This window comes from Cetorhinus maximus, chromosome 2, assembly GCF_964194155.1.
Source record: "Cetorhinus maximus chromosome 2, sCetMax3.hap1.1, whole genome shotgun sequence".
In the NCBI taxonomy this organism is placed as follows: domain Eukaryota; kingdom Metazoa; phylum Chordata; class Chondrichthyes; order Lamniformes; family Cetorhinidae; genus Cetorhinus; species Cetorhinus maximus.
Genome location: NC_135880.1, coordinates 61,982,205 through 62,009,449, shown reverse-complemented (window position 1 = coordinate 62,009,449; position 27,245 = coordinate 61,982,205). Strand labels below are relative to the sequence as shown.

At 41.8% G+C, this 27,245-nt stretch overlaps 1 protein-coding gene across 6 annotated transcripts in view; it reads left to right on the top strand.

Annotated features, from left to right (window-relative positions):
- kiaa0825 (KIAA0825 ortholog) overlaps positions 1-27,245 on the top strand; it is a 594,535-nt gene that overhangs the window by 101,339 nt on the left and 465,951 nt on the right. For all 6 annotated transcript variants that reach the window (XM_078565259.1, XM_078565275.1, XM_078565269.1 and 3 more), the window contains exons 3-4: positions 16,029-16,197; positions 21,176-21,839. In XM_078565259.1, coding sequence (XP_078421385.1) covers positions 16,029-16,197; positions 21,176-21,839 — 833 coding nt within the window. The remainder of the gene's footprint in view (positions 1-16,028; positions 16,198-21,175; positions 21,840-27,245) is intronic.

Sequence of the window (27,245 nt, the reverse complement as noted above, 5' to 3'; positions counted from 1 at the left end):
CTGGAACCCTCTGTGTCGGAGTTGGAGACTTCTTATGGTTCCAGCTTGTGGATAGTGACCCAGGAAATATTAGACAGCTAAAAGCCAGTTCTAACTCCTGGTTAACTATACTACTGACCCTCAATCACTCACACTGACTCCCCCAACTATCCCCTGACCACACCCCACCCCCCCACCTGACTTCCTGCCCGACACAGCCCCTGAACACCTGACCTACCTTGCACCTCGCCCATCTGCCATCCTATTCCCTCACCCACCTACCACCCTATCCCCTCACCCACCCACCACCCTTTCCCCTCACCCACTCACCTGCCACCCTACTCTCCCAGCCACCCTCTTTCCGCCCTACCCATTCACCTGCCATACTATTCCCTCACCCACTTACCTTACACACTTACCTTCTCACTGTATCTTCTCAAAGAGGCTTTGGAAAATTTAAACTCTTCACTTGCCGGAATACGGCAACTAGTGCTGTAAATTGGGGACGTGGCTGCTGTGCAGCCATATTCTCTCTGATGCTCCCTGCGAATATTCCTGCACTGTGTCTGTTTGGAAGGATCCTGCATTGGAAGTTGAGCCCAAAAAATCGCAGGAAGGTAAGTAGGTAACTTTTTGGCTGACCTGGGTGGGAATTAGGGTTTCGCACCCAGATTGAGAACACTTGAGCCAAAATATCTCATAGCCACATTGGAAGGAGTGCCATGCACCTTCAAATAATGCTAATATTGAACACTCAACCAACACTTCCAAATCTTGGTTGCTCCATGTGAAACCTTGTTATGGACACTTGCCTACATAACAACAATCACCACATTTAAAAATAAAGTAATGAGTTGGCTACAAGGTGCTTGGGTATGACAACGTGTAAATGCAAATTCTCTCCTCTTTTCACTATCTTCTAGGCTGTGATTAAATAAATCAAAAGGCTTTCTTTAGCAAAAACTATCTTGTGACCTTACATAATAAATGATAATACATAATACATAGTATAGTTCTTATCACTATGAAACAGTGTATCCTTCCACTCATTTATGCACAAGATGTTTCAACAGTTCTTCCAATCAAAATCACAATTGATCAACTACCTAACTATATAGCAATGAGTACTTAACAATTTAAATGATCTATTATTATGGTAACAGATTTTTGTAAATTCACTGTTCAAATTTTTAACAACATTGTGGAATACTTAAAAAATCATTTTTAAGATTCAAAAATCAGTTGAAGAAGAATCTCACTTGTAAACATAAATATGTGCAGAAATTATTTCTGCATGCATTTATGTTTATAAGTGAGAATATTCTTCATTTGATTTTTGAATCCTTAAGATGATTTTTTTATATTCCCACAATGTTCTTAAAAATTTGAACAGAGAATTTATGAAAATTTGTTACCACAGTAATTTAAATTGTTAAGTACTTCTTGCTATATAGTTAGGTAGTTAATCAATTGTGATTTTGATTGGAAGAACTGTTGAAACATCTTTATATAAAAGCAAAAAACTGCGGATGCTGGAAATCCAAAACAAAAATAAAAATATCTGGAAAAACTCAGCAGGTCTGGCAGCATCTGCGGAGAGGAACACAGTTAACATTTCGAGTCCGTATGACTCTTCAACAGAACTAAGTAAAAATAGAAGAGAGGTGAAATATAAGCTAGTTTAAGGGGGGGTGGGACAAGTAGAGCTGGATAGAGGGCCAGTGATAGCCAAAAGATGTCATAGACATAAGGACAAAGAGGTGTTGAAGGTGTGTTGAAACATCTTTCTTGTGCATAATGATAAATATTTTATCTACTGAGCTGTCACTAACATAAAGTTCATTTATGCAAAACATGTCTGTGTTTGTGGAACGAAAGGCCTGAGCCCAATGTTGAGTTTTTGGTGCTGCATTTGACATGTAGGGTGGTCTTTTGAAATTCATCTATCAAGTTGTCTTATCAGTATTGGGAACAAATTACTGAAATCTCTAGTTCTATAAAGACTGAAACTTATTTATAGACTCGGGTCATTGCCCAGCACCCAGACTCTGAAGCCAAAGATTTACCTAAATGACACTCCTAATTGAAGCAGATTGACTAGACTGCTAACAGTTGAATTCTTCCTGTATGAAATCCATTATATCCCTTCTAAGTGGAGACTTCTGGCTGCTCACAATGAAATCCTTTGACGAAGAGTTTCAGGGGCTGTGGTATACAGCTATGGAATCATATTTCACGAGGCTGGGAACCGCTTACAGTATATGGTAACTTATTTGCCTCGCTTAACACACACAAGCATTTACAAAGGTCTATCTGACAAGTGAATCACTAAGAAACCAAACGACAGGCAGTGTGGTGTTCATTTTCATTTTACCTGTTCAGTTTTAAGAAAAGCGTCTTTGATTCTGCCGAAGTATTGGTTTCAGTGTACCCAAATTTCAACACTTAAAAGCTCTTAAGATTTTTCTTCTCAGTTTAAAATGGTGCATTATCCAGCTCATTTTGACAAAGCACTTTTAAGTAGTTGTCTAATCAATGGATTTTGTTTCAGTCATTCTAATTGCTTTATATTTAATTTTTAATTAAAGAATATGTGATTAGGTATTTTACGTTTATGTCACTATATTACTAAGTTTTATCAGAATGAATAGAAATTGGTACATGAAAAAATGATCTTTGTTATCACAATTGTAGGAATATAATATAATAACTGGCTTAAAAAGTAAAATAATCAGCAACATAAAACATTAGCTACTTTGACAAGTTTGCACTTATTCTCCTTGTTTTTTTAAAATATTGGTAAGTTATATGTAGTCAGCAATGAAAAACTGCTTTCCTGTTACTCGCTCAGCTTCTAAACTTAATTCAAAGGTAGTAGGTCAGAAAATACTGTTGGTATTTTTAGTGGACAATTGCTGAGCAATTGTGACATTTTGTAACCTGTTATTTTAATGGATGTGTTAAAATAGTGAACAGAAAAATTTCATATGAATGTGATCAAAATTGCCAACGGTAACTTGAAACATTAAACCATGCCCTCACAGCCCTGTGCAGCATCAAGGAAAGCAACATTGAAGCAAGGAACATTGTTTGCACATCTCAAATTTATTCTTGAACTTCCTCTTCTTTTTGCTTTCTCCAAAGTGCATCTATTCATTGGGCCTTCATATACTGCAGTTGATATTGTGTCATGTAGGTCCTCATCACTCTTTTTTAATTCATTCACAGGATATGGGCTTCGTTGGCTGGGCCAGCATTTATTGCCCATCCCTAGTTGCCATTGAGAAGGTGGTGGTGAGCTGCCTTCTTGAACTGCTTCAGTCCATGTGGTGTAGGTACACCCATAGTGCTGTTAGGAATGGAATTCCAGGATTTTGACCCAGCGACAGCGAAGGAACAGCAATATATTTCCAAGTCAGGATGGAGAGTGACTTGGAGGGGAACTTCCAGGTGGTGGTGTTCCCATCTATCTGCTACCCTTGTCCTTCTAGATGATAGTGGTTGTAGGTTTGGCAGGTGCTGTCTAAGGATCCTTGGTGAATTCCTGCAGTGCTTCTTATAAATGGTACACGCTACTGCTACTGTGTGTCGGTGGTGGAAGGAGTGAATGTTTGTGGATGTGGTGACAATCAAGCAGGTTGCTTTGTCCTGGATGGTGTCAAGCTTCTTGAGTGTTCTGGAAGCTGCACTCATCCAGGCAAGTGGGGAGTATTCCATCACACTCCTGACTTGTGCCTTGTAGATGGTGGACAGGTTTTGGAGAGTCAGGAGGCGAGTTACTCATCACAGGATTCCTAGCTTCTGACCTGCTCTTGTAGCCACTGTATTTAGATGGCTAGTCCAGTTCAGTTTCTGGTCAATGGTAACCCCCCCCCCCCAGGATGTTGATAGTGGGGGATTCAGTGATGGTAATGCCATTGAACGTCAAAGGGTGGCGGTTAGATTCTCTCTTGTTGGAGATGGTCATTGCCTGTCACATGTGTGGCACGAATGTTACTTGCCACTTGTCAGCCCAAGCCTAGATATTGTCCAGGTTTTGCTGCATTTGGACATGGACTGCTTCAGTGTCCGAGGAGTCACGAGTGGTGCTGAACATTGTGCAATCACCAGCGCATATCCGCCACTTCTTACCTTATGATGGAAGGAAGATCATTGATGAAGCAGCTGAAGATGGTTGGGCCTAGGACACTACCGTGAGGAACTCCTGCAGTGATGTTCTGGAGCTGAGATGACTGATCTCCAACAACCACAACCATCTTCCTTTGTGCTAAATATGACTCCAAGCAGTGGAAAGTTTTCCCCCTGATTTCCATTGACTCCAATTTTGCTAGGGTCCTTTGATGCCAACTCAGTCAAATGTGGCCTTGATGTCAAGGGCAGTAATGAGGTCTGGAGCTGAGTAGCCCTGGCGGAACCCAAACTGGGTGCCAGTGAGCAGGTCATTGCTAAGTAAGTGCTGCTTGATAGTACTGTTGTTGACCCCTTCCATTACTTTACTGATGATGGAGAGTAGACTGATGGGGCAGTAATTGGCGGGGTTGGATTTGTCCTGCTTTTTGTGTACAGGACATACCTGGGCAATTTTCCACACAGCTGGGTAGGTGCCAGTGTTGTAGCTGTACTGGAACACCTTGGCTAGGGGTGCAGCAAGTTCTGGAGCACAAGTCTTCAGTACTATTGCTGGGATATTTTCAGGCCCCATAGCCTCTGCACTATCCAGTGCCTTGAGCCATTTCTTGATTTCACGTGGAGTGAATTGAATTAGACCTCTGGAGGAGGCCTAGATGGATCATCCACTCGGCACTTTGACTGAAGATTGTAGCAAATGCTTCAGCCTTATCTTTTGCAATGATGTGCTGGGCTCCCCCATCATTGAGGATGGGGACATGTGTGGAGCTGCCAGGCATTGGACACCAAAGCCGTAAGTGAAATGATAATGAGCTGGCTGGGTTAAGGAGCCACAGATTAGATAGGCTGAACTTTCTTCCATGTTTCCCACTCAATGTCTGACCTCCTTTGCTCTGAATGCATCATCAAGTTAATATCAGGGACTTTGAGCTCAAATACAATTCAGCTCATTTCATTAATGACCAAAGGTATGGATACTTTATATTAACAAAAACAACTTTTATTAATATATGAACACATATTTATAGCTACAAATTATAGAATAATTATAAATTATATGAATATTATTTGTGCTGTGATCTAAATTCAAAAATGAGAAGATGCTATCAGTACATTTCCCAGGATGCTACTCACAGGAAGTTGGCAGATAGAGCTTCTGGTTTATTTACTTGTGTAGCTTTTCAGTTGGTGTTTGCCTGTGTCTATTTGACTTGTTCTCTGTGTCTTTCTGTTTGTCCTGTTTTTGTTTGTGTCACTCTCCCTTAGTCTTTCTTATGTTGTCTTTCATTCTTGTTTGTTTTCTTTTGCTTTTGGGTGTGAGGTGATGCATTGCATGATGATGAATGGAGACGCTGAGGGGAACAAACTATGTTTTCTGCTGGTATTGGGAAGAACGTAATGGGTGGGAGAAGATTGAGAACAAAATAGGGGTACCTGGCTAAGGCTGCTGGTATGAATGAAAATAAGCCATTTAGAGGGTGTTTGGCAACTGGATGTAAGTGCTTAGCTTGGCATAAAAAAGCAGCCTGAAGCAGCAGCTGCAAAGCAGCATGGAGCCATAGGTCACTGAATAGTTTGCAACACCTAGTTTCACTGAAGGTGTAGAAACATAAATAAATTAGTTCCATGAACAAAGCTACACAAAGAGTGGGATGAAGTCCAGAAAAAATGCTGAATTAGGATGAGCAGCCTGTCGAGTACAGTTGAACCAGCAAGACAGAACCATGAATTGTGCTGAATTTTAGTGAGTTGTGTAGAAGATCACCTGTGTGCCCATGCAGAACTAAGCATTAGGCGTATGTGCAATCTTGCTAAAAGGCATCAGAGGGAGGTGGGAGTTCACCTCGAGGAGTGGGAGCAACGGGGCTTCAAAAGAGGCACGGAGAATAAGAGTTCACCCTGGGAAGGAGCGAGAGCGAGTGGGGCTATCCACTGCCAGTTTCCAGTCCAAACTGGCATTCTAAAAGAAAAATCGAGGTGTGACATCAAAGGAAAGCAGGTGATTTGCTGGTGAGTATCCATTGGCTTTGCTTTATTATCTTTCAAAACTTGTAATTTATTAGTAATTGTAAGGTTTTATGAGTAGTAACAAGGTTTACTAACAGATGTAAAGCTCATCGGGGTAGGAAGGTTTATTAATTAAAAATTAAGAAAAATAATTCACACGTAATAAAGATGGCAGGGCAGGCGATGTGTTGTGACTGCAGAATGTTGGATTTCCTGGATGCTAGTGTGATCCAGGGCAAACATGTCTGCAGCTGGAGGAGCTGCGGCTCAGAGTCATGGAACTAGATGTTGAGCTGCAGACATTGCGATGCAGCAGGGAGGGGAAAAGTTACCTGCACACTTTGCTCCTGGAGGCAGTCACACCGCTTAGGCTAGGGTCGTCTAATTTGGTCAGTGGTCAGGGACAGGAGGAGTGACTGCAAGTAAGGCAGGTAAGGGGGTTGAGAAGATAGAAGTAAAGGAGCTTCAGCCCTTGCAATTGTCCAACACGTTCGAGGTGCTTGTAGCCTCAGTGGACAAAAGTGGGGGCTGCAGGGTGGATGAGCGAACTGACCATGGTACCGTGGTACAGAAAGCCATTCAAGCGGTGGAAGTTAATAGGAATGTAGTAGTAGTAATGAAAAGTATAGTCAGTGGGGTAGACAGTTCTTAGCAGCCAAGAGCCAGAATCCTGCCCGGTGTCAGGATTTGGGACATCTACTCTGGTCTGGAGAGAAACCTGCAGTGGGAGGGGATGGATCCAGTGATCATAGTCCATGGGTGCCAACAACATAGGGAGGACTAGGAAAGAGGCTCTGCTTGTGGAGTATGAGCAGCTATGGGCTAAATTAAAAAAACAGAACCTCAAAGGTAATAACCTTATGATTATGACCTGAACCACGAGCAAATTGGCATAGGGTAAATAAGATTAGAGGGTTGAATATGTGTCTCAAAGATTGATGTGGGAGGAATGGATTTTGATTCATGGAGCTTTGGTATCAGAACTGGGGAATGTGGGAGTTGTACCATTGGAACTGCCTTCACCTGAACCAGTGTTCTGGCAAGCCATATAACTAGGGCAGTGGAGAGGGCTTTAAACTAAATAATGGGGGTGTGAAGGATCAAATATGAAAAGAAGAGATAAATTAAAGTGAAAAGGAAAGGCAAGAGAGCAAGGTAGCGTTAAGGGAAATGATAAGAAGAGCATGACAGTAATTGACAAAGCGTATAGACTTAAGAGTGAGCCACCAAATAGACTAGAGGCTACGAAAATAGTGTGAAGGACGGAACTAAAGGCTTGCATCTAAATGTATGTAGCATTCATAACAAAACTGATGAATTGGTAGCTCTAACAGAAAGAAAAGAGTATGAGAGAAAGCTAGCTAGAAATATAAAAACATAGTAAGAGTTTCTATAGGTAGTTAAAAAAGAAATGAGTAACTAGAGTGAGCGTTGGCCCTCTAGAAAATTAATAATGGGAAATAAGGAAATGGTGGCTGAATTGAACAGATATTTTGTCTGTTTCACTGTAAAGGGTACAAATAACATCCCAGAAATAATTGTGAATCAAGAAGTGAAAGGGAGGGAGGAACTTAAAACAATTGTAATCATGAGGACAAGGGTAATGAGAAAGTTATTAGAACCTAAAGCTAACAAGCCCCCAGGTCCTGATGGACTTCATCCTAGGGTCTTAAAAGAAGTGGCTTCTGAATTGCTGGAAAAACTCACATTTCTGAAATAGTAGATGCATTTGTTTTGATTTAACCAAGTTTTCCTGATCACGTGTAAATCAAAAGCACCTCAGCTGAAACTTGTTGAGTGGCCCTTTATGTAGTTGCAGAACAGGACCCATCTAGCTTCTTAATGCTGTGTTTCAGGAATGATTAACAAAGGTGCTGCTTGCAAATGTGTTGACCACATTTGGTATCCTGACATTGCATCAGCCTGTTTGGTCATGATGTCATGATAGCGTCAATTCAAGGTCTTTAAGTGCTCATAGGTGGCTCACCCAAGTGTGCCATTCTACTTCAGTAATGTTGCATGGGACAGGCAAGTAATGGCCATCAAGCACGTGGAACCCTGCAATTGGCCTCTGCTAGAAGCAGCACTGTGCTACTCAATTTTGAGCCTGAAATGTCTGACAGAATTGTGATAAGCAGGAAATGCACACAAGTTATACCATTTTTAGTTTAACCAGTGTATCTTCAGGGAGATTTTTCAAAATGAGTCAAAGCTGACACTGTTACAAAGTGATAAGTTATGCTGTATAATGCATTATGAGGTGACTAATTTATGGTGACTACATAAGTTTTGAAGAGCTTGGGGAGGAAGCATTTAGAGGTCAGGGGGTGAGGCAGTCATCATAAATTGCCTAGTTTCCATCCTGCTCTTCGAGCCACAATGTTGATGTGGCTGGTTTATGCCATATTCAGATCAGTGGTGACCTCCAAAATGTTCACAGTGGAAATCTCTGAATTGTTAGAGCCATTGTAGGTCATGGGGGTTAGTTGGACTTTCTTTTATTTTAGGTGGTCATTAGCTTGCACTGTTACATGCCAGCCCAAACCTGGATGTGTAGGTCAAGGTCGTGGTGTCCATATTTTTATATAATTCAACAACAACTTTTAATATACTAAAACACCCCAATGTGCTTCATAAGGGCATAATCTGACAATGAGCTAAGGAACAAGATATTTGGATGGGTAACGAAAAGCTTGATGGAAAAGATAGGCTTTAAGGAGTGCCTTAAAGCAGGAAAGAGTTGGACAGGCAGAGTGTTTTACGGAGAAAATTACAGAGCTTAGAGTCTAGATGGCTGATGGTATGGCCTCAGCTGTGAAGTAAAGTAAGTGAGGGATGTACATGAGGCCAGAGATGGATAATGCAGGGTTCTCATTAGGTTGTAGGCCTTTAGGGGGTTAGAGAGAGAAAAGCGACACCATGGAGCAATTAATTTCATTTTATGCAGCAACAAACCTAATGCAATTTGGGAAGCAGAGAGGTAGTGACAAGTTTCACACAGTTTCTATGATAAATGGAGCTGTAGAAATAATTATTTCTATAAAACGTTAATAGGATGTGCGCAGACATAAGAACTATAATATATAGATACTTAGGCCAGGAATTTCCTTCCTGCTCCACTGCCGTAACTTTATTGGAAGGGCGGTGGAAATCCTGTATAAATAAGTTTTCTTTGCAATACCGGCGAAGTTACAGCATCGGAGAGGAGGAAGTCCCAGCTATATTATGTCTAGCATTTCTGTACTTTTTAATGGCACTTTACTTTGGGATACTTCCAACTTTACAGTTTAAAGTTTAGAGTACTGTGGTGCTTCATACAAAACATTCTAGTTAGCTATTCAGGTATGAAGTAGACTTACATCCATAACCTTCCAAGAGATAAGTAAACATAGTAATCCTCAGTAAACGTCGCTAAAGTAGGCTGAGGTAACTAAGTTATATTTATAAATTAAAATGTCAGCCCAAGCAAGTACCTAATATAATGGCAAATAAGAGTCAAACAGTGCATGATTTGACTTTTTTTGTCATACAAACCATATAATAAAAAAATTGAAATGAAATTTGCGTTCCAAATTTGGTTGACTTGGTTGCCCATCAATATGTACTGTGATTGACAAAAACAAGTATGCACTAGCCAAATAAATTGCTACTACCAAATAAATTGCTACTTCTGCCTCTTAATGTGCTGTTTCTTCTCATATATTGTTCGATGTATGTATTGAAGAACTTAATCTTTCAATCATTTATTTCTTACTGTTTTAATGACACAGTTCAAAAGTGTTTCAAAAAATACACTTGGACCATATTATACAACTTGTGATCATAAAGGCTTGAAGGAGGAATCACTTAGGCTGGTAATGGCCAGGCGAGATAGGGAAAATAACAACGGCATAAATAGGACAGAAGACTGGTGTTCTAAAAGTGCAGTTTTAGTAGACATTAATCAGAGAAAAACATAGCATGGAATGATGCATTCACCCATATAATGCCTGTGCTAGCTCTTGGAAAAAGCTTTTAAATTAGCCCAACTCCCCTGGCTTTTCCTCATAACCCTGCAACTTTTCTCCCCTTAAAGTATTTATACAATTCCCTGTTGAGTGTTACTACTGAATCTGCTTTCACCATCCTTCCAGGCAGTGCGTTCCAGATCATCCTAACTCACTTTGTATATTTTTTCCGCAGCTCTCTGATTCTTTTGCCAATTACTTTAAATCTATATCTGCTTACCGATCCTTCTGTCACTGGAAACAGTTTCTCATTTACTGTATCAAAACTAATCATGATTTCCATTTCCATCATATTTCCACTTAATCTTCTCTACTCTCAGGAGAACAATCTCAGCTCTAGCCTCTCTACATAACTGAAGCCCCTTATCCCTGGTACCACAACCAATGGGTCAGATCTAATTTCTGCTGTTCTGCCACAGTCAATCGTGAATGGTGGTAGACAAATAAACAACTACCTGGTGGAGGAGGATCCACAAATATCCCCATCTTCAGTGTGGGGGAGCCCAGTACATTTGCAACCCTCCAGCCAGAAGTGCCGAGTGGATGATCCATCTTGGCTTCCTCCTGAGTTCCCCAACATCAAGGATGTCAGTCCTCAGCCAATTCAATTCACTCCATGTGATATCAAGAAACGGCTGACAGCACTGGATATGCAAAGACTATTGTCCCTGACAACATTCCAGCAATAATACTGAAGATTTGTGCTCCAGAACTAGCCGCTCCCCTAGCCAGGCTGTTCCAGTACAGCCACAACAATAGCATCTATCCAGCAATGAGGAAAATTGACCAGGTATGCCCTGTCCACAAAATACAGACAATTACCGCCCCATCAGTCTACTCTCGATCACCATTAAAGTGATTCAAGGAGTCATCAACAGCGCTATGAAGTGGTACTTACTCAGCAATAACCTGTTCATTGAAGCTCAGTTTGGGTTCTGCCAGGGCCACTCAGCTCCTGATCTCATTACTGTCTTGGTCCAAACATGGACAAAAGAGCTGAACTCAAGATGTGAGGTGAGAGTGACAAGGCAGAATTTGACCAAATGTGGCATCAAGGAGCCCTAGCCAAATGGAAACCATTGGGAATCAAGGGGAAAAGTTTCCACTGGTTGGAGTCATACCTAGCATAAAGGAAGATGGTTGTGGTTGTTGGAGGTCAATCATCTCAGTCCTGGGACATCGCTGCAGCAGTCCCTTGGCCGTGCCCTAGGCCCAACCATCTTCAACTGTTTCATGAATGACCTTCACTCCATCATAAGGTCAGAAGTGGGATTGTTCGCTGATGATCGCACAATGTCCAGCACCATTTGCGACTCCTCGAATACTGAAACAATCCGTGTCCAAATGCAGCAAGACCTGGACGTTATTCAGGCTTGGGCTGATAAGTGGCAAGTAACATGTGCCACACAAGGGCCAGGCAATGACCATCTCCACAAGAGAGAATCAAACCATATCTCATTAATATTCAATGACATTGCCATCGCTGATTCCCTCACTATCAACATCCTGGGGGTTACATTGACCAGAAACTGAACTGGACTAGCCATGTAAATAATGTGGCTACAAGAGCAGGTCAGAGGCTGGAAATTCTGCAGAGAGTAACTCACCTCCTGACTCCCCAAGCCTGTCCACCCACTACAAGGCACGAGTCAGGAGTGTGATGAAAAACTCTACACTTGCCTGGATGAGTGCGGCTTCACCTAGAAGGACAAGGGAAGCAGATGCAAGGGACTATCACCCCCTGAAAGTTCCCCTCCAAGTCATACACTATCTTAAGTTGGAACTGCATCGCCATTCCCTTGCTGATTCTGGGTCAAAATCCTGGAACTTCCTCCCTAACAGCACTGTGGGTGTTCCTACAACACATGGATTGTAGTGGCTCAAGAAGGCAGCATACTACCATCTTCGCAAGGGAAATTGGAAATGGGCAATGAATGCTGGCTTAGCCAGCGACACACGGATCTGATGAATGAATATAAAAAAAATTCTGGTAAATTTCTGCTTCCTAAGTAATTACATTACTTCCTAATATATGGTGCTCAGAAGTGAACACAATACTCGAGCTGAAGCCTTAACTGACTTTTATAAACCTTTATAAAGGCTTAGTATAAAATGCTTGTTTTTGTGCTCATTGCTTCTGTTTATAAACCAAAGGATCCCCTTTGTTTTTTGAACAGTCTTATCAACTTGTCCTGCCACCTTCAAAAATGTGTACAATTTAAAATTGCACTATTTACTTTATATTGTTTTCCTCATTCTTCCTATCAGAATGAATCACTTCACATTCCTGTGCTAAATTTCACCTGTCATTTGTCTTTCCATTTCAGCAGTCTATGTCCTTCTGAAGTCTGTTGCGATCTTCATTGTTTGCTACATTTCACAGTTTTGTGTTGTCTGCAAACTTTGAAATTATGCTCATATATCCAAGTTCAGTTATTAGATATCAAAAAGAACAGGCCTAATATTGACCCCTACGAGACATCACTGTGTACTTTCTTCTAGTCTATAAAACAACTTTTGGCACTACTCTGATTTCTGTCATGTAGCCAATATTCTATCCATCTAGCCAATGACCCTTCAATCTCTTGTACTTCAATTTTGCTAAGACGTTTACGTGGTACTTCAACAAACTCCTTTTAAAATCCACATACACCACATCAACTGCATTATTTTCATCAACCCTCTCCGCAAATCAATTCCATTTAATTGTGTCAATGTCTGTTAAATCAGAATTTCAGCTGAAGATGTTACAACATAATTTTAGAGCCTTGAAGACTAGTTTTAAGTTTTGGGAATATTTACTTGAGCCTCAGGAATTCATTCTTGTAGCATTTTAAAACTTGCTTCAGTGATCTCAAAGGCTTTTATTATTGAACTTGAATGTTGCTGATAAAGGTAGACATGTTGCCAAAGCTTTTCGTCTTGCATTCATCAGGACAAATGCAAGAATGCCAAATTTCAAACAATCACAACAATTTATTCTACAGGAGCAAAGGGTGCTGATTGGTTTACACATCAACTCTGGCCGAGGCATTGCCATGGAGAACCAAAGGTTCCCAAACTTCCATGTAATTCATAAGTGGTGCAAGGTTTGAACATATTTCTTTTAATTGCAGAGAACGGTTCCGTCAACTAATTATCTTAAATTGGTTGATAGTTTAGCTATTAGCACACGCCAGATTGTTCAGCAAGTGCCACCCAATCATGGAATCACGATTAGATATTTTGTTTTGGGTTTTACAAGTGTGGGCTGGTGGAGTACAGCCTGTACCCTGTCTATTATGAACAACCAAAGGTACATGCTGTTTGATTCAATGAGCCAGTTCTTGTGATGTATGACTTACATACCTGGCATTGTACCGGCACTGAAATTCATACACAGCATTGCCCAATTGTGCAGTAGACAGAATGTCTTCTTGGACTGACAGCAGGGTCCTGTCGGTGGAAAATACTGCTCATGTAGCCACTGCAAAGTAGCAGTGTGAAACGGCTTGCTTAACTTATTGTTCAAATTTCTGAGATACTTTGCCTTTCTAGGGTAATTTGAGGTAGACCAGTCAACTTCGGGTCCAAAAGTGGCAGCCTTTGGCCCATTTGCAAATTTACATGATACACAGTGAACGATGATCTGATTTTCCCGCGAGATAGCTTTGATGCGCTCTATTTCTGCGTCAAGCTTGCAAGGTTAACAAATGGCCCTGTTTACAAGATTGCTGGGAAGACCAATCTTATAGTGCATGCAGCTATCCGAATTCCAAAGTGTTTACTGACTAGGGAAGCTAGGCATGAGATAGATAGTAGCCGAGAACCCATTAGTGGATTTCTCAACTAGGCAATTGTCATGACCATGGATCATAGCCCAAATTACTTAGGGACGTATTGAACTTTTAAGTAAGATTTTTTTTTAAAAGGGCCTATAAGCAAAAGCTGGCTGAGACTGTAAAGTAACCACTTGCTTGACAATTCCTATATGGATTACACTTGACCAACTAGTCCAGAGAGAGTGGAATGTTGCACCTAAAAAGGTGTCAAGGCCTCCTTCAGACAGAGATACTTCAAAGGAAGAGATGCAATGCAAAAAAGACTGATTACCATCTCAGCAGAAACCATCTTCTGTTGAGTTATATCCCAGACTGTGGATATGACCTAGGTTGAAAGAAAGCAGTTTCTGGGCGCAAGACATGTTTCTTTTTCCCTTCCAGGAATACAAAAGAAAGGGGTTGAAAGCCAACTGCAACCCTGGTCTCTGTGTGCTAGTCTGGTGTTCTAGTTCTACTGTGCTAGTATGTGCTGTGAAGGCTACAGCTGAAGTACTAGGCATCCCTGTGCTTGCAGGTTCAAAAAAAAGCCTCTCTCTCTGATTGCTAGAAGCATGTCACAAGTCAGCAAAGCCACAGTTGAAAAGAAAACAGGACTACCCCTTTCAGCTAACCTGAAAAACCAAGAATTTCCAAACCAACTGCTCAACTGCCCAAAGTCGGCTCTACCAGAATCATCCAACTTAAGGGCTGCAATGTTTCATCATCATCTCCTCACAGACAAACCAAAGACTGATTTGTATATCTTTTTTAACTTTTATTTTTGGACACGCTTCTCATTTCTAATTTGTGTGTATTTGTGTTGCATTTTTATTATTTTTTCACGTGTTTTAGTAACTAATAAACTTGCTCTTTCTTTGACTCAAGAAAGTTTGGTCAAATTGGCTCCTTCTAAAACATAAATACGTTTGGCCTGGGAAAAGGTATCCACGAAGGAAGGGATCCCTTTAAAATTAACCTTGTTACGACTAACCAAGGGGATTGAATAAAGAAGGGAAGCCAATTCATCCCTCTTCACACAGGAACATAACAATTTGGGATACTTTGTCCGGGATCGTGACAAATTGGGGGGTGGGGGTGGTGGGAGGACCTTACCTGGGGATCGGTCGTAACACATTTTGGGATTTTTGTAGCCTACATGTTTATCCATCTGCCTTGGTGTCTTTGGATAGTATACAGGGAGATCAGATTTGGAAAAAAAATATGCAATGTAATTTTAAAAATGCAGTTTAATTTGGATAAGTTTGCAGATGAGATAGTGGGATCTGATGAGGGAACTGCGAGCTACAAACAGCCCAAGACGGTATTTGCCAGTAGGCAAAACTGTGCTGGCTAAAATTAACTATGGGAAGTGCAAATTGGAGCAAAAAATGGGAGGTCGCTTTACATGATAAATGTTATTAACCGAACTGGAGAAAAGATAGAGATATCTGAGAGGAATCCTGCTGTGGATACCTAAACAAAAATACCATTTGTTAGGAGTCATTAGAGCATAATGCATCCTTAAAAAATTGTCAGTGGAATTATGATGCTGGAAGAGCAACAAATGGCTACCCAGTGCTGTGTTACCTGCCCTACCCAGCTCCACCCCAACCCCCTGGTTTGGCAGTCATTTGAAATGCGTTCATTGGTACCTGGATACCTGACAAAAAATTGCTAAATTGAATAGAAAAATTTAATCCAGAATGCAATTTCAAATTAAAACAGGCATGGAGAAGAAACAGACAAGTACAAGTTCATAAAAAGTCTTGTTGAAGGAAGTACTTTTTTAATACAAAATTTAACAGATATGTGGAATGGTTTCCTCAACAGAATAGTGAAATTTAAAATGTTAGAATTAGCCAAGAAGCTGTTAGATAATATGATGGGGTAATTATAGGTTTCTGTTAAAGGGTAAGCTTAACAAGGCAAATGGATTCCCTCATCGATACTTAGTTTGTGAAAAGAGGAAAGATTAAAACAAAATTCACTTTATTATTGCCTGTCCAAGATGTCTGTATTTAAGTTGTCATTCCTTTTACGTAGCCTGGTTACATAAAAGACATTTGATTTGATATGTTTCTTATATTTCCCCATTCTTATCTTTCAGCATTGAGCAGACAATGAGGGAACTGCAATCAGACCTTAGTAAACTATGCATGGGAGAGAAATTGCAGAACACTGGTGATTGCCTACAGTGGTTAAGCAGTTACAGTATTTCCTGTGTCAAGCCATTCACCACTCCATGTGACCAGTTGACAAACTTTCTTAAAGCACTGGTAAATAAAATTTTTTTTTTAAATCGTTGAAACATAATGGAAAAGTTTGCTAGAAAGTTATTTGTGACTAAATTCACAAAATTATTGTATTCAAACTTGGAAAAATACCTTGACATTCATATGTGACACACTTCAAATTAATCTTTAATTAGCAAAGTGTGATGTTTATTTTAATTACTTTTTATTACTTTCAAAAGTAATTTGATTAGTTTGTGTTGTAATACTGGCAGAAAGAAGCATAAAGAAGAATGATGAGTAGGATTATGGGTTTTATGTTGGGATCAAATGGGGGACCCTGATCTCTCACTACACTGGGAGCAGTCGCACAGCAATGATTTTCCCTGAATTAGCCAATTAGTGGCCAGAGGATGCACTTGCCATCTAACTAAGGATAGCAGGTGGGCCCTGCGAACTCGCAGGCCAATACAGCGGAAGGAGCTGCAGCCTGTCATTTAAGATAAGAGTGTGCCTCCAGCTTGAGGTATCCTCTAAGCACTTATAAAGCTTTTCAATGAAAAAATGGCCGCAGTTGTTGGGCAACCATTTGCAGGGGAAACCCCTCTACATGGTAACCTTTGGCTGTAGCTGTGGCTAAGCAGGTGGGGAAGGCCTCAAACTCTGCCTGGAGTACTGGCTCTCCAGTCTGCCATTGGGAGGCAACTTCTAGACAGTTCTTGACACAGTGGGAGGCCCATTTCCCAGTCAGCCTCTGTTAAATTGCCTTAATTAGCCATTGACTTACCTTAATTGGCAGCCTGCTTTTTGCAGATGGGAAACCCTTTCACCTTCGGCTCAGTTCATAGCACCCTCGCCTTTGAATCAGAGGGTTGTGGGTTCATGTCCCACTCCCGGAAACCAAGAACTGTGATTGTACTCGAAAGAGTTGCAATCTGTGACTGTTGATAACTCGAAAGAGTTTCAATCCCACCTCCGGAAAAATGGTCCAGGAGTGAGATGGTGCCAGAAAAATGGCCAATGGTGCACCCACCATTTATGCACCCACCTGCCTCTGTCCTTAGCTCCATGTCAGGGTGAAAATACAGCCTGACAAATCTACCTGCCTTTTATAAGTTTTGACTTAGTTTGAGATACTGTTCTTGGTAGTCAGGTGGACAGAGACACAGCAGCATCAGATTGTGAGTCAGAAGCAGCAGCAAAGTGCGGTCAAATAATGAAAAATAAGTTAAAACTGGTTTCACAAAGTCAGATATAAAGTACTGCTATTCTTCTGCCTTCCCAATTTTCCTGCTCTTTCTAAAGATTATATTACCTGGAATATTTGGTTGCCAGACATGATCAGCTTATAGGCTGTTCTCTTTAATGGCTACTTTCTGGAGTTTGCAGCATAGAAGTAGGCCATCCTGCCCATTGTGCTGTGCTGGCTCTTTGAAATACCTAACCAGTTAGTTCTTCACTCTTTCCCAATAGTCCTGCAATATCATTTATTCCCCATACATCATGAACTAGAATTTGGGCCACATTCATTTTTGGGCAGCAGGGGAACTAGTTTGTCTTGGTCGGGCATGGTGGCGATTGGGGGAGCACTTGCACTTGCATTCGGATAAATTGCTTACCACCTTTGTCGCAGATAATCCCAAGGGCTAGTTTCTCTGAGTATAACCTATGTAGACCATTTTGGAGAAGGGCCTTCAAACAGGCAATGGGTCTCTTAGGTATGCATGTAAAGGCCTTAACATGAGCTTCAGGCATGGGTAAAAACATTACTTTTTTAGCCTTATCCAATATGGCAAGCAACGCACTTCTGATCAGAAACTTGTGCACGCTTCCTGCCTGCCATATTGGGACTTGAGTAGTCCAAGTATCCTCCCTCTGCTCTTCCTCAGTGCTGAAGTCTTGTTTAGCAACTTCTGTTTGAAAGCAATTTGTTTAAGGTAGAGATGGGCAACTCAGACAAACTGGCTCATACACCAGTAAGTTTCATGGGTGCTTGTAGCTTCTGATACCCTGCCCAAATAGACATTCTTTATTTAAAACTCTGGAAAATAAGTACAAGCAGACAACTCATTTATAAGAACTACCAATAAACTTAATGTTTTTGTTGCCCAGCATACACACCAACATGTACTTTGCATATTGGAGGAAGCACTGAGGCTGTCAAGAGCACACAATGTACTCTGGGTGGGGGACTTCAATGTTTATCACCAAGAATAGCTCGGTAGCACCACTACTGACCGAGCTGGCTGAGTCCTAAAGGACATAGCTGCTAGACCAGGTCTGTGGCAGGTAGTGACAGAACCAACAAGAGGGAAAAACATACTTAACCTCATCCTCACCAACCTGCCTGCCGCAGATTATCTGGCCAAGACAGCATTAGTAGGAATGACCACCGCACAGTCCTTGTGGAGACGAAGTCCCGTCTTCACATTGAGGATACCCTCCATCGTGTTATGTGGCACCATCACCATGCTAAATGGGATAGATTTCGAACAAATCTAGCAACTCAAGACTGGTCAACCATGAGGCACTGTGGGCCATCAGTAGCAGCAGAACTATACTCAACCACAATCTGTAACCTCATGGCCCGGCATATCCTCCAGTCTGACATTACCATCAAGCCAGGGGATCAACCCTGGTTCAATGAAGAGTGCAGGAGAGCATGCCAGGAGCAGCATGAGGCATGCCAGGAGCAGCATGAGGCAAACCTACAAATGAAGTGTCCGCCTGGTGAAGCTACAGCTCAAGCCTACTTGCGTGCCAAACAGGGTAAGCAGCAAGTGATAGACAGATCGAAGTGATTCCTCAACCAACGGATCAGATCTAAACTTTGTAGCCCTGCCACATCCAGTCGTGAATGGTGATGGGCAATTAAACAACTCATTATAGGAGGAGGCTCCAAAAATATCCTCGTCCTCAATGATGGGGGAGCCCATCACATCTGTGCAGAGATAAGGCTTTTGCAACAATCTTCAGCCAGAAGTGCTGAGTGAATGATCCATCTCACTCACCTCCGGAGGTCCCCAGCATCACAGATGCCAGTCTTCATCCAACTCGATTCACTCCATGTGATATCAAGAAACGTCTGAAGGCACTGGATAGTGCAAAGGCCATGGTACTGAAGACTTGTGCTCCAGAACATGCCGTGCCCCTAGCCAAGTTGTTCCAGTCTAGTTACAACACTGGCATCTACCTGGCAATGTGGAAAATTGTCGAACTATGTCCTGTACACAAAATGTAGGACAAATAACCTAGCACAAAGCAAGATGGTTGTGGTTGTTGGAGATTAATCATCTCAGTTCTAGGACACCACTGTAAGAGTTCCACAGGGCAGTGTCCTGGGCCCAACCATCTTCAGCTGCTTCATCAATGACCTTCCTTCCATCATAAGGTCAAAAGTGGGGATGTTCGCTGATGATTGCACAATTTTCAGCGCCATGAAGCAGCATGAAGCAGTACAAATGCAGCAAGACCTGAAAATATCCAGGCTTGGGCTGACAAGTGCCAAGTGACATGCGCGCCACAAGTGCCAGGCAATAACCATTTCCAACAAGGGAGAATCTAAGCATCGTCCCTTGACGTTCAATGGCAATACCATCGCTGAATCCCCCACTAACAACAACCTGGACGTTACCATTGACCACTGAACTGGACTAGCCATATAAATAGTGTGGCTACAGAGCAGTTCAAAAGCTAGGAATCCTGCGGTGAGTAACTCATCTCCTGACTCCCCATAGCATGTCCACCATCTACAAAGCACAGGTCAGGAGTGTGATGGAATACTCTCCTTGCCTGGATGAGTGCAGCTCCATTAACGCTCAAGAAGCTTGACACCATCCAGGACAAAGCAGCCCACTTGATTGTCACCCCATCCATAAACATTCACTCCCTCCACTGCACAGTGTCAGCAGTGTGTGCCATCTACAAGATGCTCTGCAACAATACACCAATCCTCCTTGGACTGCACCTTCCAAACCTCCGACCATCTGGAAGGACAAGGGCAGGAGACACATGGGAATACCACCATCTGAATTTGCGCTCCAAGTCACTCACCATCCTGACTTGGAAATATATTGCCGTTACTTCACTCGCTGGGTCAAAATCCTAGCACTCCCTCTCTAACAGCACTGTGGGTATACCTACACCACATGGACTGCAGCAGCTCAAGAAGGCAGCTCACCACCACCTTCTCAAGGGCAATTAGGGATGGGCAATAAATGCTGGCCTCGCCAGTGATGCCCATATCCCATGAATAAATAAAAAATATTAGGCCAATAAATTGAAATAGTAGTTATGGCATGCTCATAATTTCTCAATGCGCTATTGCCCATTCTTGCCATGTTATTGTAGTTACAGCTGAGCAAAATCGGGCATTTCCCGACAGAGCATGAGGAAAAATCAGTTGGAAACTCAACAAACTGTGTCTGTGCACATTGGTTCAAATCAACAATTGAGAGCCTGCATTTACATTGCCTGTTCGTTCTCTGAGTCTTATGTATAACACACCCAGAGGAAAAAGGGAAAGTTTTGAACCCAAAAGAGGTGAGAAAATGGCATTCCCACAGAAAACATATGAAGTAAATGTATTTATGACTGTATTGAGGCAATACAGTAAGAATTATGTGAAAAAGTAGCGCACAAAAGAATTAAGTCCCTTGTGTGAATTTCCTACTCCAAGGTCCAAGACACCTTCAAGGTCAAGGAGTGGGAATATTATTTTAAAGTACCATTTCATTGAATGATACAAAACTTATTCTTTGCTTTTTGTTGTAAATCAACTGCATATTTATAGCTAGAGAAGATTTTGGAAACCATTGTATAAAGTGTTATTCCCATTGCACTCAATAATATTCCTAAAGTTGCCTGAGGTGCAATATCTATCTTGTACTGTGAAGCTCTGGTTCCTGATACAGATATCATCATTATACCTGTCAGGAAGAAACAGTAACTGGTTACTGCTGATGTCAGTCCTGTAGTTATCAATGAGTATTTATTCTTGTCTCTTTTTTTTCTTTATTACAAGCTTCACTTTCTGAAGACTGAAGAAGGCCCGGAAGAAATGATCATGCAGCTACTCCTGGATCTCTCTGCTGAGTGTGGTGTTGTGTTTCCATTGAATTCATATGGAGCTTCATTTCATGTTCCTTCTACCACATCAGTTCATGCCGTTGAGTACAATGATTCTCTTGATGCCCTGTCTGTGTGGGATGACGTGAGGTTACACCTTCGCAGGTTCTTAGTTGATAAGCTTCAAAATTGTCAAGAAATGAATAACATGCTTCCAAATATTCAATTCAAAGCACAGTGCCTTCAGCGGCTTCTATTTCTGTACCCAGAAACTGAAGTTCTAACCAAATATCAAAGTATCCAGTGCAAATCTGTGCAAGATCTGCTGCAGAATAACGTCTTAACCAACACCGATGATATCAGTTTTGACAAAGTAGCTCATGGGTTTGAAAGCTCGATTCCTGTGGTGTGTACAATGATGAGACAAGATTTGTATGCTTTACGTACACTTGTGGAGGATTCTAAAGTATTGAAATTTATTAATGATGCATACTTACAGAATATTGCAGAAACCTTCCACATTGTTACAGAAAAACTTGATGAACAGCTGAGGAAAAATGTGCAACATTTGAAGACAAACAAAAGCTTAAGCAAACAAAAGGGAGCAGTACAGATTATGGGTTAGTGCCTTCCATTGCTATTTATTTTGGCAGAAAGAGCTTTAATATGTTTACTGGTTGCATAGATATTTCTTTAGTTAAATGAATGCTCATTACATTGTCAGCCTTGACTCACTGGTAACACTCTCACTTCTGAATCAGAAGGCTGAAGCCCTACACTCCAGGCTAACAATTCACTGAAGTACGAGGGGACTGCTACATTGTCGAAGGTGTCATCTTTGGATTAAACTTTAAACCTAGGCTTTGTCTGTCCTCTCGGATGGATGAAAAGATCTTTTTCTTTTCATCTTCTCTCTTTTTAACTCTTTTTCTCTTTACTCCCATCATCCACAAGCATGACATGCTTCCTTCTGTGCTACAAGGAGAGATTGAAAAAGTTAGAACTGTTCTCCTTGGAACAGAGAAGGTTAACGGGTGACCAAATGGAGAGTTCAAGATGCTGAGGTCCTGATAGAGTACATAGGAGGAAAAAAATATCCTCTGCGAATTGGTCAATAACTAGAGGTAATTGATTCATAATCATTGGAAAATGATCTAGAGAGTTGAGAAGAAATATTTTTACTCAGAGATTTGTCAGGATCTGGAACCCTCTTCCTGAAAAGGTGGTTGCAGCTGATTCTGTTAACAAGTTTAAAACTGAATTGGACAAGTAGTTGAACTTATTGGGTTATGGACAAAAAGCTGGGATGTGGGACTAAGTGTGACTACTCTTTCAAAGAGCCAGCCCAGTCACAACGTACCCCCTTTGTACTGTAAGTTTCTTTGATTCAAAATTTCTAAGATTCAATAGTATGTTAATTTAAGCGTACTCTTATGTTCACATTGAGTTCTGAGCCCAGGATGATGTTATTTATGACTGTATGGCTTTTCTACATTGCAGAAAGTTGTTATCACCAGCACTCTATCTAACATGCGATTTGAGTAGTTGATCAATTTTGATATTTTCATTTTTCACCTGTGCCACTCAAACATATAATAGCAAACCAATGGGAAAGGAGAAAATACAGCCAGCAGTGAAGCGTGGGTTAGATTAAAATTATTTTCTGAATTCCCCACTGAGAATACAACTTCACCAGACAAAAAAGGGTGCACATAACTGTTATTTTGTAGCAGTGCCATTCAATTTAACATATTCAGCCCATGTGGATGATAATGTACAGTATGATTTGACACAGTCTGAGGTGAGGCCTGTCAGAGGTCAGTTAATTTCACGAGAAAATTTGTCATTTCCACTTATAAAATTCAGATCTAGTAAGCTAAACAATTTCCTATTTTTACATATATATTCATATTTTTATTATAATATGACTTATTTATTATCTGAACTATCCCCAATTCAATATTTTCACCATTTGTTTTATGAAGAGACATTTGATGATATATTATTAAGCAGTTGAGTAGCTGACTACTGATTATAGTAACTAAACCAATGAATAGAAAAGCAAAATGTTGTGGAGGTTGGAAATCTGAAATAAAAACAGAAAATGCTGTATATACTCAGCAGGTCAGGCAACATCTGCTGAGATAGAATTAGAGATTTCAGATGTAACTTTTTAAGCAAGTACAGAGGGAGGGAGAGGGGGGAGCAGGGGAAGGAACAAAAGAGGAAATCTGTGATATGGTGGAAGAGTGATGTGATTAAATGAGTAGTATTTACACGTATAATTACCTGTGTGATTATGTTAATTTTTTTTACAGACAATTCTCTTAATTCCTAACCTGATCTATACATCATCTTTAATTTGTTTTATTGGTTATCTTTTTATGTTCTGTCTAGCTGACTTGAAATCATTCAAGAAATTATTCTTACATGTACCAGTTTTTTATTAGGTAATTTATGGCTTTTATGACGAGCTCTTTCTGTCTGGTTACTCTTTTTCTAACTGCAATAATTTGGTACTCTACTGCGTGTGATCTACAGGTGTATACAAAATTAACAAAATGCTGTGGAGACCCAGGTTACTGTACAACTCAATAGCTGACTGAAAATATTGCTTTGCAACAACCCGTACCACTTTTGTGATCCAACAACTTGAGACTACCTTTGTGTCAGCTTGGCTCAGTGTAACAACTCTTGATTCTAAGTCAGAATGTTATCAGGGGTTTTCTTGGTGTCCTGGCCATCTTCCTTCCTCTACCAATGTCACAAAAAGACTAATAATCTCACTGCCTTTTGCAAGATGTTGCTGCTGCGGGGTGGCGGTGGCGTAGTGGTATTGTCACTGGACTAATAATCCAGAGACCCAGGGTAATGCTCTGGGCAGGTGGTGAAATTTGAATTCGATAAAAATCTATAAGTAAAAGTGACCAAAAAACATTGTCGATTGTTGGAAGAACCCATCTGGTTCACTAATTAGAGAAGGAAATTTGTTGCCCTTACCTGGTCTGGCCTACTTGTGACTCCAGTTCCACAGCAATGTTGTTGATTCTTAAATGCCCTCTCAGTTGTATGAAACAGCTAAGAAGTCTAAAAGGAATGAAACCGGATGGACCACCTGGCATTGACCTAGGTAGTGGAAATGACAATGGCAAACTTGGCTCTGTCGATCCTGCAAAGTCGTCTTTACGAACATTTGGGGGCTGGTGCCAAAATTGGAAGAGCTGCCCCAACAGCCCAGGCAACAGCCTGACAGTCATGCTCACTGAATCATACCTTACAGAAAATGTCCAAAGGCACCACCTTCACCATCGCTGGGCATGTCCTGCCACCAGCAGAACAGACCCAGCAGAGGTGACGTCACAGTGGTATATAGTCGGGAGACAGCTGCCCTGGGAGTAGTCCTCAACATTGACTCTGGAGCCCATGAAGTCTCATCGCATCAGGACAAACCTGGGCAAGGAAACCATCTGCTGATGACCAAGTACCAAACCCCACCTCCAAACCCTCTCCTCAGATGATGAATCAGTACCCCTCTGTGTTGAACACCTCTTGGAGGAAGGAATGGCAAAGGCCATCAACATTCCCTAGACTGGGTCGATGGCCGGTTGTGAGGGAACCAATAAGAGCGAAAACATACTTGACCTCATTCTCACCAACTTGCCTGCCACAGATGTATCTGTCCATGATAGTATCGGTAGGAGCAACCACCGCACAGTACTTATGGAGACCAAGTCCTCCTGTCTTTATATTGAGGATACCCTCCAACGTGCTGTGTGGCACTACTACTGTGCTAGATGGGATAGATTTCAAATAGGTCTAGCTGCTGAAGATGGGGCAACCATGAGGCACTGTGGGCCATCATCAGCAGCAGAATTATCCTCACCCACGATCTGTAACCTCATGGACTGGCATATCCCCCACTCTACGATTACCACCAAGCCAGGGAATCAATCCTGCTTCAATGAAGAATACAGGAGGGCTTGCTAGGAGCAGCACCAGGTACACCTAAAAATTAAGCTTCAACCTGGTGAAGCACAGGACCACTTGTGTGCCAGACAGCATAAGCAGCAAGTGACAGACGGTACTAAGTGATTCCTTAACCAACGAATCAGATCTAAGCTCTGCAGCCCTGCCACATTCAGTTGTGAATGGTGGTGGGCAAGTAAACAACTCTGGAAGAGAAGGCTCCACAAATGGGGGAGCCCATCTCATCAGCGCAAAAGATAAGGCTGAAGTGTTTGCAACGATCTTCTGCTAGAAGTGCCGAGTGGATGACCCATATCATCCTCCTCCAGAAGTCCCCAGCATTGCAGATGCCAGTCTTCACCCAATTCGATTCATTCCATGTGACATCAAGAAATTGATGAAGGCACTGGATACTGCAAAGCCTATGGGCCCTGACAGTATTCCAGAAATAGTACTGAAAATTTGTGCTCTAGAACTTGCCGTGACCCTAGCCAAGCTGCTGCAGTACAGCTTCAACACCGGCATCTACCTGGCAATGTGGAAAATTGCCCAGGTATGTCCTGTACACACACAGTAGGACAAATCCAACCTGGGGTCATCAACAATGCGATCAAGCGGCACTTAGCAATAACCTGTTCACTGACGCTCAGTTTGGGCTCCGCCAGGGCCAATCAGCCTCTGACCTCATTACAGCCTTGATACAAACATGGACAATAGAGCTGAATTCCTGAGGTGAGGTGAGAGTGACTGCTTTTGACATCAAGGCAGCATTTGACTGAACATGGCATGAAGGAGCCCTAGCAAAACTGGTGTGAATGGGAATCAGGGGGAAAACTTTCCACTGGTTGGAGTCATACCTAGCACAAAGGAGGAGGTTGTGTGGTTGTTGGAGGCCAATCATCTCAGTTCCAGGACATCACTGCAGGAGTTCCTCAGCTTACCTGCAAACGTCTTCAGCTGCTTCTTCAATGGCCTTGCTTACATCATAAGGTCAGAAGTGGGAATGTTCGCTGATGACTGCTCAATGTTCAGCACCATTCGCGACTCCTCAGATACTGAAGCAGTCCATGTCCAAATGCAGCAAGACCTGAAAATATCCAGGCTTGGGCTGACAAGTGGCAAGTAACATTCACGCCATACAAGTGCCAGGCAATGACCGTCTCCAACAAGGGAGAATCTAATGTGAGAACCTAAGCATCGCCCCTTGACATTCAGTGGCATTACCATTGCTGAATCGTCCACTATCAACATCCTGTGGGTTACCATTGACCAGAAACTGATCTGGACCAGCCGTAAAAATACTGTGGCTACAAGAGCAGGTCAGAGGCTAAGAATCCTGTGGCAAGTAACTCATCTCTTGACTCCCCAAAGCTTGTCCACCATCTATAAGGCTCAAGTCAGGAGTGTGATGGAATACTTTCTTGGATGAGTACAGTTCCAACAACACTCAAGAAGCTTGACACCATCCAGGACAAAACAGCCCGCTTGATTGGCACCCCATCCAAAAACATTCATTCCCTCCACCACCGACGAACAGTGGCAGCAGTGTAACCATCTACAAGATGCACTGCAGCAACTCACAAAGCCTCCTTGGACAGCACCTTCCAAACCCACAACCGCTACCATCCAGAAGGACAAGTGCAGCAGACACATGGGAACACCACCATCTGAAAGTTCCCCTCCAAGCACTCGCCATCCTGACTTGGAAATATGTCGCCATTCCTTCACTGTCACTGAGTCAAAATCCTGGAACTTCCTCCCTAACAGCACTGTGGGTGTACCTACACCACATGGATTGTAGCAGTTCAAGAAGGCAGCTCGCCACCACATTCTCAAAGGCAGTAAGGGATGGGCAACAAATGCTGTCCTTGCCAGCGACACCCACATCCCATGAATGGATTGAAAAAAATGATTACTGCAATTATTAACGTAACAGTTGACGACAATTCAAATGTGATTTAGTTTGTTGAACTCTTGAAGACATTTGAATGTGAAGACACACTAAATACAGGAATGCGAGGTTTACTGATGTCCTTTCCATAACTAAACCACCCTAGAGA